We start from the raw sequence: 18,220 nt of genomic DNA on the forward strand, positions 1-18,220 counted from the left end.
GGAAGAGGAGCCCAGATAAACCTCCGACGGGAATCGAGCCGGGCCGCCAGATTGGTAGGCGCTTATCGTCACCACTATACGCTATGCCCCCCCCCCCCAACGCTTGGAACATCTCAGACGCAATGACAAAATCTCCAACTTACACTGTTCAATTATAGATAACTAGCCTCCGTAGGTTAGTTATTTATAGTTAAATTCACCAGAAGGCATTGTGCGCCAAATCAACAAACCTGAATAGTGTTTTGGCCACATTGATGAAAACTGTTTATATGATTTGGTCTCACAAACTGTATAACCAACATTTCTGCCAGATTATATCAGAAGCCGAGAATTAATATGGCGATGTCCTGTATATCTGCTATGTTCGCGCAGTAAGTCGAGCAGCTATGCTTGCGCGAGTGTACGAACTGAGAAATGAAATAGCAACTCTCCTCGAAAATACAAATATCGCCGATTGTAATCGAAAATGGTTACCTAATCTTGCTTTCTTTGTACATTTAACGTCACATCTGAACAAATTGAATTTGCAACTTCAGGGGAAAACAGCTGAATACATGAGATGTTGAGGCGCATTCGAAACAAATCTGCGACCCTGGGAATGTCAACAATACAAAGAAATTATGCTCACGTTCCTATACTGGAGGAGAAAAAACCTAGTACCAACACTACATTTGTAACTGTGATACGTAATTTAATTACTGAATATTCACCCGCTTTTCCTAAATTCCTTCTCTACAAAATAAATTCCGACTATTCAGTACTCCGTTTAATGTGGACGCCAATACCATTGCCTGAAAATTTCAAATGGGCCGTTATGAAATGCGATACAGCTGAATTGAATGACAAATTTCATACAAAGAGCATATCGCTGCATGACTTTACAAAGAGTACGTTCTTGAAATTGGTCTTTATCCCAGCTTGACCAACAATGCAAAAGAAATTGCGTCGATTTTTGGTAGCACGTACGCATGTAAACAATAGTTTTCAACAATGAAATTCACGAAGAGTAAGCTAAGATCACTATTTCGGACGCCCATTTAAAATATGGTCTGCTTCTTGCTTCATAAGACTTGTTACCAGGAGTTGAAAACTTTTCACAAAGCAAGCTGCGTCAATTGTCACATTTATTCTGCGTAGTTGAAGTGCAAATAAACGTGTTTTGTTATTGCTATGATTGAGATTGCAGCAATGTAGGATAATATACCGAAGTGAGCATAAAATATAGTATTAAGAAAAATTCTGGCCCGCGAAAAAGTTGTACACTCTGAATTTGGCCCGTGACTACCAAAAGGTTGCCGACCCCTGGAGTACATTGTTCAATTCGAGTCTCGCGTCATAAATCGCTGACTATGCCAAGGTTTTCAAGGAAATTATTTAGATATTCTAGCATTTTTGAATGTCTACTGTCCGACATAAACATATGGCAGGGACACATGTGTATCAGGGTTACATCCTCATTGTCTGACCACTAAGAAAACACAATATTTCAAAGCTGACACATACGATCCAATCGTGCTTGTGATATTGCGACAATTCAATGTTTCTGTACTATTCCTAATGTTGCTGTATTATTCACGAAGACTAACTGAGTGTGCGATTAAACTGCACCTAAGACGTTGCCATTTTGGAGAATGCCACACTTTAGGATCTTTTTTGAGCTACCAATAGAACACTGTGCTATTCACTTGAGTTGTAAATCGGGATTCCTAAGTCGACCTCCAGCAACCCATGGTAACAGTATCATGCCAATGCCAGTAGCCTATATCATGGCAATACACAAAGCTACCGAAAGTAGCCCTACGATGAAAACGCATTTTCTCATCATCGAAAGTGAGATAGAATATTTCTTCTCTCTTTTGCCAAGTAATCATTTCTCAATTCGCAAGGATGCTAAAAGCTCCGAATATTTTTCTTCCAAGTCCCAAAGCCTATGTCAGATCATTTAACTTGTGATGATACTCTACTTTCTGAATCATCTTCGATTTCAAAATCTTCATCATTAGGCCTGCTACCCCTAAAATCTTCATCTTGATCCAAATTATCGAGCGTATAGGAGTTTCAAGTTACACTGGATAAGCTGAATGGAGCATTAGACCTATAGCTGATAGTAAATGTAATGTTTATTTTTCTTGCCATATCCTGCAGTTTGCATTGTATCTGACATATTATCGGATGATTGCATCTTCTAACCAAAAATGGATGAAAGCGCATCGGCCTGGATCAATACCAGTACTATTTTCCTCATAATTCAATTGACCCCTTGGCTATATAACATATTATATAATAAAAGTGTGGATTTCTATATGGTATGGAAAAGTAATATGGCTAAATTCGTGAAAATTTGCATATTTTGGACATACGTCGTAGAGCAAAAACTTGATAGAAGAAAACCAGCGGCATTTTTGGAATCAGCACGCCGAAATTAGCCTAAATAAAGTGCAAAATCCAAGTCAACAAATTTTTCGTTCAAAATTGTTGCTCAATGCTCAGTGATAATAGTAGGCTAAATTCGCTCATCCTCATACACGCAAAAACGTTTCAACCGTTATAGTATTATGTCCATCCAAATTTGATTCCGTGCAAGAACATCGGTATAATAGCAGAAATCTTGCGGTTTTCGCACCTCCAACTTGGTCAGGTTATTATTCATGATCTGAAATATAGATGTCGGTAAAATTTTGGTGGCGAATATTCATTCTCGGCATTGGAAATTGAAAAATTGACAAACTATTTGTTACGGACTAGTTCTTTCCATCAAATGCGCAGGTATCCAACTGCAAACCTACCCTTTTCGCAAACGTATTGTCGAGTATCATTGCAATTTATATCATTCCATGTTACAAAACTCCATATTTCCACACAATCTTCGCCGCCCATTGAATCATTTGGCTCGTTACTCGGCTCGTTCCAATTCCTGAACCACAAAGATATGCGAGTAGACACGAGGTTTTGCACAAGAAGTATTGCACAGTATAGAGTACAGGCAGATAATTTATTATCTACAAAATGTGATGTTCGGAATAAAGTTGTGTCGACATTACTTCGTATTTTGATATATAGGAGCATTAAGGCCCGGTGAGTGTGACGAATCAAATCGCTTTAAATAATGAACTACGATTAAACTTGGTGGTGTGAAAGATGCATGGCCTACTTGAAATTAAGAACATGTGGAAACGTCAAAACTAGTCCAGGAAATGAGTAAGCGAAAATATGGTAAGCTTTATAGTTCTGCTAATAATATATATGTTCAGCTGTTCACTTAACCATATAGAGCAGGTCAGCAGGGGTCACCAACACGCGGCCCGCGACTTGATTTGAAATTTCGAAAGAAAGCTAAGAAAACCATTTTGAAATGCTGAATTTGACTACAGTTTCAACATATTGTTGTTTTTGTTGTTTCCAAATAAGCTATTCCAAATAAGCTATTCTTCGGTGCCCAACATTACTATTCGTCACTATAGCTAAAGGCTGTGGCGATGGCAACAGCATTCCATCGAGGAAGAATCAGCTGATATGAATGAGCATATTTCCTTGACGTGCAATGGCCCAAACATTGATAACACCGAGACCGTCAGAAAATGACTTAGGGCAGTGGTTCTCAAGCTAGGGGCGCGTCCCAGGCGTTTCCAGGTATGCGCAGCTTAGAGTTCAAAATAAAATGAAATTGATGATGATGACTTTTTTGTTGTAATTGCATTCCTTCAATAAACTATTACTTATTTTTGGGTCACTATGCTGTTGTTGGATAGCACAGAATTGTACTGACGCAAAGTTTTAGAACGTGGTGCCTATTTACTAGGGATGGTGTGAACGTGAGGTTCACGTTCGCGTTCTGTGTGTGAACCTCGGAAATTTTGAGGTTCGCGTTCACAACAGAACCTTGGTAGGTTCTGCACTGTGAACCTTCTTCTTACATTACAATTTTAACTTCATTATAACATCTTTGGTTCACATTTATTGCATTTCAACTGCGAACCACTCTATGCATGGCGCTGGCAGCAAAAACAATCAACACTAAACGAGCAATTCGAGCATGCACCTTGACAATCTCAAAAATTTTACTTGCCTTGTTACAAAATTTTGCTCGAAATATCCAGCTTTCCGTTTGTGAATACACTACATGTAGTCAGCGAATGATGCTTATTCAACCAATCAGTGAGATTGATATCGTTTTATGATGTAAAAATCTAGAAGGCGCATGGCTTAATCTTGACTTCATATGTTTCCTGCATCATAATAAGCAAATCCGTGCAATTAGGGTGTTGGCTACTGCTGTATAACTTCTTAATGGGGTAATATCGGTAGAAAGTATAGAAACCTGTTTTGCACTCTGCTCAATATCCGTGTATATTGTCCGGTCTGGCCAAGACCGTTAAGGCGTAAGCTTGTATTCCCTGGCAAGTCCTCATCGAAATTGTTGCCAAAGCGACAGAAGTTATTGAATTTATGGCATTATTATATCATTTCATTGCCTCAGTTGATACATTAGGCGACGTTTAACACGTCAATATATACTTCGGCATTGTGGCATTATGTGACACGAGTCGTCGTTAGGTATTGTGTACATTACTACAGGCTATCCCTTCATTGAAATATAGGGTTGAAATTAGCAATATGACGTCACATGACGTCACGAGGTTCACGTTCGCGTTCACACAGAACCTTTCTAAAAGGTTCGCGTTCACACGAACCTGAACCTTTCAGAGGTTCACACCATCCCTACTATTTACATCGATATTGAATTCATGCAGCCCGCGGCCGCTGCGAAATATGAAAAGTGGCCCGCGACCTGTTTTGAGTTGGCGACTCCTGATATAGAGACGTATCAAGACCACGTAAGAGCATCCGACTAATTCGTATTAAAGCACTGGTGAATGGTCATTGGTCACGGACATCGTATAACAGGGTTGCCATACGTCCGGAATTTCCCGGACATGTCCGGAATTTCACTGTAAAAACTGCGTCTGGCAGTGGCGGCTCGTGACAATATCGCGTGGTGGGGCGAGGGCTGCAAGCGACTTTTTATCAAGATGACGTCACAATGGCGTTTTCCAACGTAAACAAGTAGCTTAATGATGGTACGGTAACATGAACCTCCCGACAACAATGATTTTAACGTATGATATACGAGAGGTCTGCCGGTGAGCTGTGACTTGAAGTGCGGTATAACTGCGTAAACGGCGTACGGAACAAAGATTCAACACGGTTCATGTTCGCACTTGACCTGACTAATTATCTGCAGAAATGGAGATGACTATAACTAGATAACTAACCTACCGTAGGTTAGTTATCCATACTACAACTCGAGAGATTGCGTAAGCCCAACTGGAAAGGTCAACGAGTTCGGACACATACGCAATTGTTATCTCGATTGGGCCTGTCATATTGAATCCAAAACATCATTCTGAAGAACTAAGAATAGCAGCCTCGGAAATTCCGTCTCTGTACAGCATAGGAGATTTTGGCCGTGAAACTGGAGACTGTAACACGACACATACGGCTTTATTACTGTCTATAGATCTGCTGCGAAATTGCCTTTGGAAAATATATTACCGAATAAATACGTGATGGATGAAAGCCGTAAACTTAGTACACTAGCTGTTGCATGCAGGGTTGTAACCAAGTAACAAGGCTCCGAGTCACAAGTCAATTTCACTTTTATAATTTTGACTCGAGTCAAGTCGAGTCATTTTCAACTCACCACCGAGTCAAGTACGAGTCCAAGTCATCGATCAGAGGGTCGAGTCCGAGTCATGCTATTATGACTCGAGTCCGAGTCCAAGCCAATCTGTTGACTGCCCACTGTGCCCAGTTTCCAGCTAAAATCTTGTTAAACTCACTTTTTGTAACTCTGTTTGGTGATTTTGAATGTTTCGCATTCATAATATAGTAATTTTTTCACTTTTAGGAGGTTCTGATCGCATTTTCACGTACTAGTTCCAATAAACGAAATCCCAATAGGGTGGTTAACATTACTAATCGTCGAAATTACGATAAAATATCGGTCTTGGCCGTCTGTGTCTCGAGTCATATGACTTGGTTCGAGTCATGCGCAATGACTCGAGTCCAAGTCGAGTCAATACATAGATTGACTCGAGTCGAGTCGAGTCATCAGAAAATCGTGATTCGAGTCGAGTCATGACTCGAGTCATTACAACCCTGGTTGCATGACATCATCGAGAAGTAGCCTCATGGCCCTTATGGTACACTGTCAAAATTAATACGAACAGACCAACGCCGAATTTTGCGCAAAATTTACCGAGGAATAGGCTGATCAAGTGATAAGCTGTTAGGCACCATCGAAAACGAAATAGCTATCGCGCTTGACAGGGGGTTGTAAGCAAATGGCTTGAAGGCCACAATTTCACGGTGAAATTGACATTGGAGAATATAATATAAAAGTAAATATTTGAATGCAAACCGAGAATGTTAGTAAACTGTTTCATGATATCATCATCTCATCACCTATCTCAGTATGGAACACAGTTAACGTTAGCACAGATACACCGGCTTTTGCGTGAAATTCGCAATGCGTTGTAGGCTAAAGTGTCAGATCAGCGCACATCTCTACTATACTCGACCTTGATAACGAAATTACTGCCCTAATCATTGCGTGTCAACCTTGAGACTTGGCACAGCGTTCGATACTGAAATTAAGACATACCGTGCAAAAGCTTATGACGGATCTAGGTAAGGAGCATCGTTAAAATCAATAGAGACCAATACCAACTTTCCGTAAAACTTGTTAGCGATAAATGACGAGTCAGCTCTCGCTCGACTTAAGAAACGAAATTACCACTAACATATTTCAGTGACAAACTTAAAACTTGGTACAGCGTTCGATACTAACATTAAGACTTACCGTGCCAAATGTCATGACCGATCTCGGTATGGAACATCGTAAAAATCAATGGATACCAATACCGGCTTTCGAGTAAAATCTGTTTGCGATACATGACGGATCAGCACACACTCAACTTCGGAAACGGAATTACTACTCTAAACTTCAAGTAGAAACCCTGAAACTTTGGGCAGTGTTAAATACCACCATCACGATATGACATACCAAGTTTCAAGAATTATCATGGCGTGAAACACCATCAAAATCGACCTATATACCAGCAAAGGTCGACTAAACGCATATGACGGTAACCGAGTTCAGATATAGATACCATTGTTACATCACACCTTAGGGGCACACACCTATTTTGCCCCACTTGCTCGGTAATTTTATGAATAGGAGAGAGTAAATCACCGTTTCTTTATTGTGCGCGGCTTTGAGAGAATAGACACAGTGAAAGCTTGTTATGAGCGCTACCGGGGCATGCCCCGGCTAGGCATTCGCAAAGCGAAAACACAGAAGAGAATTCGATTTTCGCAGAGACTTCGCTATATATAACGGCATTTACAAGCGAAAGGACAAGAAGAATACGATTTTCGCTGTGATTTCGGTATATATAGATCGCTGTGCGTCTATAAATGGTAAACAATTGTTTTTGAACACAATTTTATTTGGGGCAATGCCCCAGTTGCCCTATAGGACGAGCCGCCACTGGCGTCTGGGAGGAAATTCTAAAATATGCCCCTAAATGTCCGGAATTTTGAAGGCTCGCAGTAGGCTCAAAGTTTTTTCGTCAATCAAGCAGATTTCAAGCAGATTTATGCTATTTAAAATTTTTCTTTGCGCCGCGCACGATTTAATACAACGCATATTGATTTTAATATGGGGACCACGCAATCCCTCGCAAGAATTGCAATCAAAACAAATAAAAAATAACCATCATTTACTGAAATAAGTGTAATTGTCATTGCAATTAAAAGATAACGGTATATTCCTAGAGTTGGTTGAGGCCGTTTGCATGCTTTAGTTTAGTCAAAGACAGTTGTTCTAAGCCTGGGGTCGTTTGCCTTTATTCTGGGGATCACGAAGATGTTGGAGGTGATCAGCTTCAGTAAGTCTGGGCAAGCTGACTTTTTTCTATCAATCAGCTTATCATTTTTAAGATGAACCGCTGAACATTTTCAAATTGGAAATGAGCTCGCGTCCATAAAAGGTTGGAAACCACCTGATGTGCAATCTACTGGTGTATTTTCTAGTAATATATGGAAGTAGGCCAACCAATATTATTGACAGAAATTCACTCACACATTTTAACAAGCAGATGCATATAGTAAGCCCGCAAGAAGTTCCATCTATTACCCCAATGGTGGGCCCAAGATTAGTGCTTTTTTGGGCAGAATGGGGTTGAAAAAGTTTTGTTTCAGACCTGGTTACAACACACAACCAGATAACCGCACCGACCGAACAGTAAAGCAGGGCTGTAAAATACACAGCCGGCGCACCGGATAAGATCCACCAGACGATTTCATAACCCGTGAAGAAATCTGTTAAAGACCCAGGCAATCACCAGAGCTCACATTAGAGGCAGCTCAATTCAAAACCTATGTTTCACTCTATTCCTGTATGCAGTCGATAGGCGAAGCTTTGCTAGTGTGACGTCATAGTGACTGACAATGTATTCATACCTCATTGTAAATTCGCTAGTGGGCGCTAAAGAGTTTCAGGGATTTGATCAAAAAATATGGTAACAATATCGTGTATGTTCATTGTTCATGATCATACATTTGGGGCATTCACTATTCATTAGCCTTTTTATCGACGTCGCTATGCGTTTGCTTTGATTACACGAACACCATAGAACCGGCTTTTTGTCCAAATATTTCACGAGTCGATATGCTACTCAACCCCACTTAATCATATATGTGTAGTACTATCCTAATGTATAGGCCTATGCTATAAAACAAACAAAAAATCTTGCTAACGTGTACGACAATGGAGTTCCATCGATCCATTCGAACGATCTTTCGGTGACTCGATCACTCAATCCAATCCATGTGTTGTTCGGTATCGTGTTCGAATGTACATACGACTAGAACAGAATTAGGCTTGGAAACAGATCATAGGCGATAAGAACTGAAGGGATAGGTGGAGGGTAACGTTAATTCAATAGCAACGTCAAAGGATATCACCAACGCATTTGAATTCGGTAGACTATTTGGGTGTATGGGCTGGGAATCTACGCACAGTGCACAACTGCACATGCACAATGCACATGCACATCCTATATCCAGATTCCATGTAGTTCTTCAATATAGGGATTCGTCGAATTCAATGAGCGACTTCTCAAACAGCGCAAATGGTGCTCGTAAATCGCATTTGCAATGTCGTCGCATATACCTCAATATGGATTCAGACATTCGATATACCCACATATTCATTAGGGGTGTTCAAAAATGACTTTTTCTCTAAAATTGCACTGGGTACTTGATAAAATTGTCAAGTTACCTAATTTCAGCCTACACGCCAAATTTGGTTCAATTCCAATCAGTAGCCGCATTGCTACAGGAGAAGAAAGTTTCTATTTATTATATGAAACTTAATAAAAAAAATTCAAAAATTTTTTGATCACCCCATCAAAGTATTTGGTCTGTTCTGCAAATTTGACCCAACTACAACTAGTGGAAGCGGAATTATTGCCGTCGAAAAATTTGGAGTTGAATAAAATAGTATTTACGGTGGCCAATTGTTTAATTATTTATTATAGTTGTGCCCATTATTATAGTTGTAAATAACAATGGAACAAATATAATAAATATAGTTAAAAAAAATTGACCACCGTAAATACTATTTTATTCAAATCCAAATTTTTCGACAGCAATAACTCCACTTCCACTGGTTAGAATTGAGTCAAATTCGGGAAACATCGTTTCTACAGTTTCTATATGCTGTATGTTGCTATCGGATTGTTCGCGAAACGCTGGTGTAACCCGTGAGAGCGATCAATCATACAGCGATCGTGCGTTTTACCGAGCCTCCATTGTTCTCTCACAAATAAATTGACCGCTAACGAAGTGATCGAAGCTTGCAGCTTATGCTGTCGTAAACTAGCATAGCAAAGTAAAGTAATTTACTAGCAAATACTCTATTACTGTTCTGTGTTATTACCTGAACCAACCTGTTTTATTGAAATTGAATTCGATTATAGTTTATATAGTCCTCAACCATTGCCGCAATTTGTAAATGGATAATGTATTGCATCTTATCAATTCGTTTCTCTATTCTCTATTTTGGCTATAAACTGAGGCTGTGCAATTACTTACGTAGTTTAGCATATACGTATATATGAGTGATACAGCGCCTTAATTCTTGAGTACGTATATTTAACTTCATATTCGTTCATCGGTTAAGAATCAATAACCACTCAATCTGTATTTCGGACAGCTAGTAAAATGCAATGGTGTAAGCATGCCTCATACTTCGAAAAGGCAACTTGACTTGTGACTTGACTTGACTTGACCCGACTTTACTCGAGTCACCTCCAAAAATCGAGTGACTTGACTCGAGTCACCTTCGAAAATCGATTGACTTGACTTGACTGGAGTCAAAATGTGCAATGACTCGAAATGACTCGTGACTCGAAAGTAGTGACTTGATCCCAACACTGCTTCACTGAGAATTTTATGCGCAATTTGCATCGTCGTAATACCGTCATGCATTACGTTTTCCGTATCGTCGTCAATAGTAACGAGGTTTGCTTGCACACTTCGGCAATTTTCTTGTGCATTTAGCCATGACGCACCTTCGGTCGAGAAATAGTAACGTTTTCCATTCCAATTCTTCCAAGCTCGCAAACAAGTAACACCTGTATTGTATAGGACAAGGTAACGTTAGGTTACAAAAACAAGAATAATTTACTATTTATAGACGCATATCAATCAATATATAGCGAAATTGGGGCAAATACAGTGATAATATCAGTGTTTCTCTTGCAAATGTCGAGCCGGGGCATACATATTAGTGCGTAGCGGATCGACAAATTCTCTGGCCCGGCTCCGGCCAAAAATGAAAAAGTCTGGCCGGATATCCAATCCGGCTCCGGTCCATGCTCCGCCCTATCAGAGATGAGCATGGGTTAGGATTGGATTGGGATTAGAGATATTTTTCAGAACGGATTAGGATTTGGATTGGATTTACCGAATTTCTGGGATATTGATACGTCGTGTGTCGAATGGCGAATGGCGACAAACTTTATTCAGATCACTTATTAATGTACTTATGAAGAGCTTCTTGGAGGTACAGAACTTCAATATACAATTAAATAGTATATTCAATATTCATATTGAAATGAACCCGAATATTTCCACCCGCTTTGAAAAACAATTGATTTCTGCTGTCAGTAAGTGTTACGACACAGTCAAAACCAATGTGATTTTTACAACAACACAACGGCTCCCTTCAACACGCAAAGACGTGCTTCCTGCACTTCAACAAAGTAATGTAGTGTACGAATATAGGTGCCACTGTGATTGTGGCTACGTGGGAAGAACGTCAAGACGTCTGCAGGACCGCATAAACCAACATGTCCCCAGATTTATCAGAACACGTGCGTCACGCTCAGTGAAAAGCTCACCCTTAACTCATCCACTTAAGATTGATGCTGATCGATCAAAGGCCATTAATTCTGCCATCGGCAAACATCTGTTGGATAATCCGATTTGTGCGAATAATTATCGAGACGACCGATTTCGAATCGTAGGGCGAGGCCGTTCACAATTCCATTTGTGTGCCTTGGAATCAACTTTTATCAAAATACACCAACCAAAACTCTGTCAACAAAAGGAGTTCGTGTACCACCTAAAAATAGTACATTGAACGCTCTCTCATTCGAAATTTCATGCTGGTGACGTCATATTTTGTGATACGATTGTTGATATACAATGTTCTTTCCAATTCTCTACTAGTTGCTGACGATTACCCCTGACGAGTGTCAGCCGAAAATATTCGGGTTCATTTCAATATGAATACACTATTTAAATGTACTTATGGTACACTACACTATGGTACATTCGGTACCAGTGAACATGAGAGGTGGTACCAATGAACATGCGAGGTGCAGCCCTATGCCAAGTTATCTTGTTGGTTGTGAAAGCAAAATTTCCAATTCCTCCCTTGCATAAATTAGCATTTTTTCTCAATTCTAAGTTAGAATCGGATTGGGATTGTACACGGATTTGAATTTACAAAAGTTCTGAATTAGGATTTGAAGCTTCGGATTTGGATTGGATTAGGACATAGAAATTCCAAATCAGTTCGGTTTATTGCCAATTAATCAGTTCAATACACCCCAGGAAATGCGATACAATGAAAAATATAGGAGTGTCGAAACGACTTGAGTATAGTCTTAGGAATCATACACCAAATTTGTCCTATGCAATGTAAAAAATGAGGCATGCACACTGAATGAAAAGTAGAAGAAGATAGTAGAAAAAAGGAAGCGACAAAAATAGTTTGGCATGTCATGGAAGGTGAGATCTCTGCGATTTCTCTACGGCCCGGTACACTACACGGTACAGTGGTTCCATGAATTTATAAATATGGCTCATTTATTTTCACACTGGCTTGGTTGTTACTTGCGTGTGGTTGGTTGGTTGGTTGGTTGGTTGGTTGGTTGGTTGGTTGGTTGGTTGGTTGGTTGGTATAGTCATTTAGTTCCAAAAGTCATGCTCATCAATAAAGATTCTGGCTTGACCAAAAAAGTACTGATCGGCTCCGGCCAAAATTGAACAAACTCCGGCCGGGTATCCAATCCGGCTCCGGACCATGCTCCGCACAAAAGCATATGCACTTGTGCCAGAGGTCTCAAACTCAAATGTGCACGCGGGCCAGTTTTCCAGTTTTGACGACGCCGCGGGTCGCAGCATTTATAGAGGTATTCTATGTCTTTCCAAGTAGGCCTTATTTGGCGGGGATGAATTGTCCTATTGAAAGTGAGCCGATCAAGCAGACTGACAGTAAACACACATCGTCAAAATGTGATTTACTCTCGTATCAATTTAGGCCTGGCACCAAAAGAATCATCACATTTATAACTATTTGAATAGAATTGTTGGTGTACTTGATATATATTAATTATGAGATATGGACACCATATGGGCGGACAAATGTATGATGCCATCATAGAAGCTATCGGGTTATAATTTTGCAGCTACTACGATTATTTTGAATTTAACAGATTGATATAGAGACTGACCTGAAATCAGAACATTTTTAGGTTGGGCATTGTAATTCCAATCTAGGATTCGGGTATAGGCTACTTCTGATAAGTAGACTATTAATCTCATGGCCAAATATCTTCAAATATAGGAGCAGAAAAAATATAAATATAATTATATTAATGAATGTGTCCTAGTGATTGAACTGTCGGAACGCCGAACGGCCCATTGTTGTTACATCGTTGGAGCGTACCACTACGGTACTCGGTACCTTTAAGAGGCCTTAATAACATGGTTTAGCGACCAAAGATGTAACTAACAGATTGCCAATGGTTGCCATAACTACTTGATTAGTTAGCGAAATACCAAGCTGCGACCTTCTGATCTATTACTATTGCCCTGATACGCGATTAGTTCGTTACGTCCATGGTTCTAACAAATTCACGGCATTCCGAGTCACTCCCAATCCACTCGAGTCATTTTCATTTTGCCATCGAGTTAGCCTGAATCTGAGTAATTCTAAAAAAAAGTCGCGTCCAAGTCCAACTCACAAATTTCTGTCACGAATCGTCTATAGGTCAGGTTTTGTCATCATGAATTGGAAATGTGGCGAAATAGTCAATCTTCCACTGCATGGTAGCGTTTACAATTGATGTGATAGTGAAGTTTGATGAATAGTTTCAGGCTTTCGGGGCAATTTAAGAGGGATTTTTCACTATATAACCTGAAAAGATATATGTGACACTTATATATGGTCAAATTAATAAAAATCTAAAATATCGTCGCGGGCCGCACAAAATGCTCTGGCGGGCCGCGTGTTTGAGACCTCTGACTTATGCAGATATGCTTGTCACGGTAGCGCTCGTAACTTAACTATAACTAAAGCTTTGCGTATCTGTTCCCTAAAAGCCGCTCACATTGAAGAAAGCGGCGACATGCTTCCTTACTCGAGCGAATTAATGAACAGGACAGGACAGTGTTGACGTGCCCAATAAGTATGATGTAACAAGGATATCTATCTATATTCTATACATCTAAACTCGGTTACTACGTACTACCCTTTACCGGCAGTTGCTGGCCTATGTTGAGTTTGTGATCCAGAACGATATCAGTCGTGAGTATTAAAGCTTGTTATGGTATGTCTAAATCAGTTATTGTTAACCTTGTCGCCATCGGCCCCGGGGCGAATTAGATTTCGAAGGAAGGTGAGACACTCAGGGGGCGAAATGGGAGGCGCTGGGACGCTATGAAGGAAATGACGTACCAGCATATATGATGTATTATCCATATGGACGCAAATTAATATAGTAGAAATAGTTTCATATATCCATGAGCTCTCGATCGACAATCTTCTATCTGTTCAGTACGTTGCGTCTTGCGTGGTACATTGTGTGCCTTGATCGGATGGATATACATCCGCGCTAAGCGACTTTTATCCGTTCTCTACCACTTAAATTTGCTGGTAAAATAGCTGTCTCATGAGAGTTCGGTACTAGATGACTTTGGAACGGGCATTAAAACGGGTTCGTCAGAATGTTAAGTCATCAGTTATCATCATCATTTTACACAGTGTGTTTTACCAGGACAAGTTGAAACGACTTTCTCCTCTTCTGCGGCCAATTTCCGCAAATTAGCCACAGCATCATCGATAGTTGTTCCACCCTGAAAACAATGAAAACTCTGTTACCTTACGTCGTAATATAGCGATAATATTAATGCAATCTCGCCGAGGGTCGTATTATGTGAACGTATATATAATTAATATATCAAATGTTGAATTGATATCATAAAATTGTAGGGCAATACTCATTCACGGTTTCGTACGCTTTGCGGGTGGAGGCCGCGACGAGTCACACATTAGGCCTATAGCATTGCATTGGGTTGCGTTCGGAAAATATTCGATAAGTTTCATATCTACAAGAACGAGTTAGAAAGTTTTAAATATTATAAAGCAGAAAAGCCATTTGTATAACACACGTATATCAACGGATATTTCAGGGAAACTTAGCCATATCGAGGCTGTTCATGGGAGAGGCAAATAATGCAAGTAAGATAGGTCGATGGTGCATTAGGGTTATGGGTTAGATTGGGATGGAAGTTGAGGTTAGCGGTTGGATTTACAGTGTACAGTCGAGTGAAGAGGAAATAACTTGCCAATGTTTCGTTCGAAATAACTTTATTTCTGTCACTCAAACGATAACTACGGAACTTTTGAATGCTTCTCTCAGAAGATTAGAATTTCAACACTCCGATGAGTTCTGTTGAACCATCAATCAGTAAATATATATACTACCAATCTTTTCCCTCAAATTATCTGTCCCTTAGTTGATATTGATATGCTACTACATTTCACACCTAGCCTACCTCACAGTTCCCTTTAGTAATCCATTTCCCGTCACGGAAATACCGCGTGCAGAAGCTTCCTGGAACAAAATGCACGGGATCGAACCAGCGTGTACTCAAAAGTGGTGTGGACCCGGCCTACGATACTGGGTGTGATTACGAAGAAGCGACTCGTGATTAAGATAAGTAGAGGAGTCGCGATAACGTGTTCTGTAGAGTCCGCCCATTAGAAGTTATATATAGGCCTAAATATGCACACTAAATGAAATTCCTTCCGTTACGGACATGCTACTTCTTGATTTTGTTACATGGAAGCAGCCTCCAAAATAGTTTTATTGATGGCACCATTCGAAAACTTATCAACACTAACGACGATAAAGAGGCGCATTCTCGAATTAGCAGACATTGTGAGTCATACACCATTATAATGCCTAGAACATGGTGTTGATTTGGTATTTATATAGCGTCTTGACGACGGTCATTCTACACCCGCAGGCCGATATTTATTGTTATGGTTCCCAATATGCAGGGCCCACGGCCTAATATCACAGATATGAGCGCGCACAACATTATCGTCTCATTTATTCTTGAAATGGGTGTCATGATGAAAGCACAAAATCATCGCTGTATCTGATATCACTCACCATCCGAAGCAGCTTCAACACATCCTCCAAATACGCGGAATCCAAATAATGTCATGTAAAAAAATAAGCGAAACACTGATATTAACGCCATGATAGATCTGTCCCACAACTATTGACAATGCGTTCGGTGATGAAGAACCTCCCAGGTTTGCCTAGACTTTTACTGGAAAAGTGAGCGACCCATTTTATGCTGTCAGTCCGATATCCTGCTCCATAGTCACGACGCGAAAAACTGCGTAACATGTAACGTCACATCGTATCATCACTCATCCTCACTCGTCGAAAGGGGAACAGTTTCTACTGATGTGGTTCTTATCCGGTGGCCCATGGAATACTAGGTATTCCCTGGACCACCCAGGGCTTCCAGGATGTCAAAATGCACACACTCAGCACATATGATTGGTGATGGCACGTCCGTCTTATAACCGTTATTGGTTGAAGGTAGTTAAGCGTTATCAGTTGGGCAAGTTTTTGTTGCACTAATATCGCGAGAAAGATGCACTTCATTTTAACATAAGTTGCAGTAAAATGTTGAGTCTATAATTTTTGTTGAATTATTAGGGTATAGGATACTCGAAAGGTTCCGTTGCATAACCTAGCTCCATCGGAGCTGTTTAAATTTGTTACTTTGCCATTTAACGGCATTTTTTCCCGGCAGAGCAAGATAAATAAGGCAACGCGGGAATAATTTTCTTTAAGAAAGCTAAGCAGCATAGCGATAGCCTCCCCCTGAAAAAGTCAAATAACACACCCTGAACCCCTATAAGTCAGCAAACTTCACCCAAGGCATTACATGAAAACTCACTCTCGGCGACTTCAACAGAATCAATAGCCTAAAAAAGGTGACCCGGTGAAAATGTAATTTTCGGCGGTCTCGCCTGGCCGTTCGTGAAATAAAACTATCTCAAATTTCAACGACAGAATTAATGAAGAGATCAATTTACATAATACACGGTCTTGCTTGGCAGGGGTAGTTCAATTTTTTGCTCGCAAGTCATTGTGTCACAGTCATAGATAACACTGACATGCAGCTTATCCATCATATAGTTATTTGCTATGCAAATTGCAGAGAATAGAGCCATACTAGAAATAATTTATAGCATGTTTTTGAATCACTCCTTTACATTTTACGCAATATTTGATATAAGTTGCAGTAAAAATTGTCATGAAAAATAGAGAAAAGTTGCACTATAAAATCCCTCCAAACACCTTAAAATATCACAGTACATAGATTCTGAGTATCTAGGAAGCTGTCAGAAGCTGTAAAAAAATTGCAAAAGTAGCAAAAACTTGCCCTAGTTATAAGTAATAGCCTAATTGTTAGTTGTAGTGGTGGGGAAGATGCGAGACCGATAGAACGAAAAATAGAAAATGCTCTCTGGCACCCGAACCGTTAGCCGAGAAGAGCAGATCGTTTGCTCACTTCACGCTTTGTCCAAGCTATACCTACCGTAAACATGGATGCAGGAATCTCCGCCTTCTCCGAAAATAATAATGATTTTTGAACGAATCGTTCATTCCATCCCGGTGGGTCCAAAGATGCATGATACGTTCTCTCAAATACTTGAATGCTCCAATGTTTGTTGCTGTGATCTGAGCTACAGCAAGCCGATGAGGAATGTTTGCTCGCTGTGTCTCCAGGGAGCGGTAAAAATTATAAATCAAATGTTCATATAAAATGACGTTACAATTCAAGGTCAAACTTGCAGACGCACGTACATTTACATGCATGTTGCCGTTGTCCTTAAATGGTCTGAATGCTTCATTCGTTCTCGCATGAACACTGGACACTGAACAGTAATTCAACACACGGAAGTGATGCAATTTAATACTACTAGTGTGTGTGTGTATTCAAACGTCGTATTGATACAGTGGGAAATGACGCACGTCACGCTTGAATTTGGTAATCAACTTTGTTATTGCAAGCAACACTGATTCAATGCGCGTGGCGAGATAGCGTAGTGGTTAGGGTTGCATTTAAAACAAACATGTTTGTAACAAGGCCCTAATTTAAAACACGTTTTTCTTCAAGCCGTGACGTCACGAATATTCAATTGTGACGTCATAGTCGATTGGCATTGACAATTGAAAATATAAGATAAATATAGCTCCTTTGACGAAATATATGTACTCATAGTGTTGAACCGACTATTTTGAGGGTGGCAACCATCCCATATATC

General features: G+C 40.1%; 2 protein-coding genes across 3 annotated transcripts in view; one reads left to right on the forward strand and one right to left on the reverse strand.

The window, feature by feature from the left end:
* Positions 1-18,220, forward strand: part of LOC145442888 (ribosome maturation protein SBDS-like) — a 397,416-nt gene that overhangs the window by 354,639 nt on the left and 24,557 nt on the right. The gene's annotated exons all lie outside the window — the stretch shown is intronic.
* Positions 766-17,816, reverse strand: LOC145442907 (perlucin-like protein). 2 transcript variants are annotated; one of them, XM_080320947.1, is made up of 7 exons: positions 16,041-17,816; positions 15,418-15,476; positions 14,634-14,715; positions 10,561-10,703; positions 8,824-8,930; positions 2,787-2,914; positions 766-2,653 (listed from the first exon to the last, which is right to left on the reverse strand). In XM_080320947.1, exons 1-7 carry the CDS (start codon positions 16,129-16,131, stop codon positions 2,643-2,645), a joined length of 621 nt encoding a protein of 206 aa, XP_080177073.1. In that variant the 5' UTR covers positions 16,132-17,816; the 3' UTR covers positions 766-2,642. The 2 variants fall into 2 exon arrangements, with proteins under 2 accessions (XP_080177073.1, XP_080177072.1); XM_080320946.1 differs by lacking the exons at positions 766-2,653; positions 2,787-2,914; positions 8,824-8,930 and having other exon boundaries at positions 8,937-10,703; positions 16,041-16,400; positions 17,487-17,816.

The sequence above is a fragment of the Botryllus schlosseri genome, chromosome 7 (assembly GCF_051294905.1).
Source record: "Botryllus schlosseri isolate E-star chromosome 7, Bs_hap1, whole genome shotgun sequence".
In the NCBI taxonomy this organism is placed as follows: Eukaryota; Metazoa; Chordata; class Ascidiacea; order Stolidobranchia; family Styelidae; genus Botryllus; species Botryllus schlosseri.

Excerpts from the sequence above, each read along its gene's own strand:
- LOC145442907 (XM_080320946.1), bottom strand. The coding sequence starts at position 16,131 with ATGGCGTTAATATCAGTGTTTCGCTTATTTTTTTACATGACATTATTT. Across the intron at positions 15,477-16,040 it reads TGTTGAAGCTGCTTCGGATG|GAAGCTTCTGCACGCGGTAT; the intron begins GTGAGTGATATC and ends ATTTTGTTCCAG. Across the intron at positions 14,716-15,417 it reads TTACTAAAGGGAACTGTGAG|GGTGGAACAACTATCGATGA; the intron begins GTAGGCTAGGTG and ends CATTGTTTTCAG.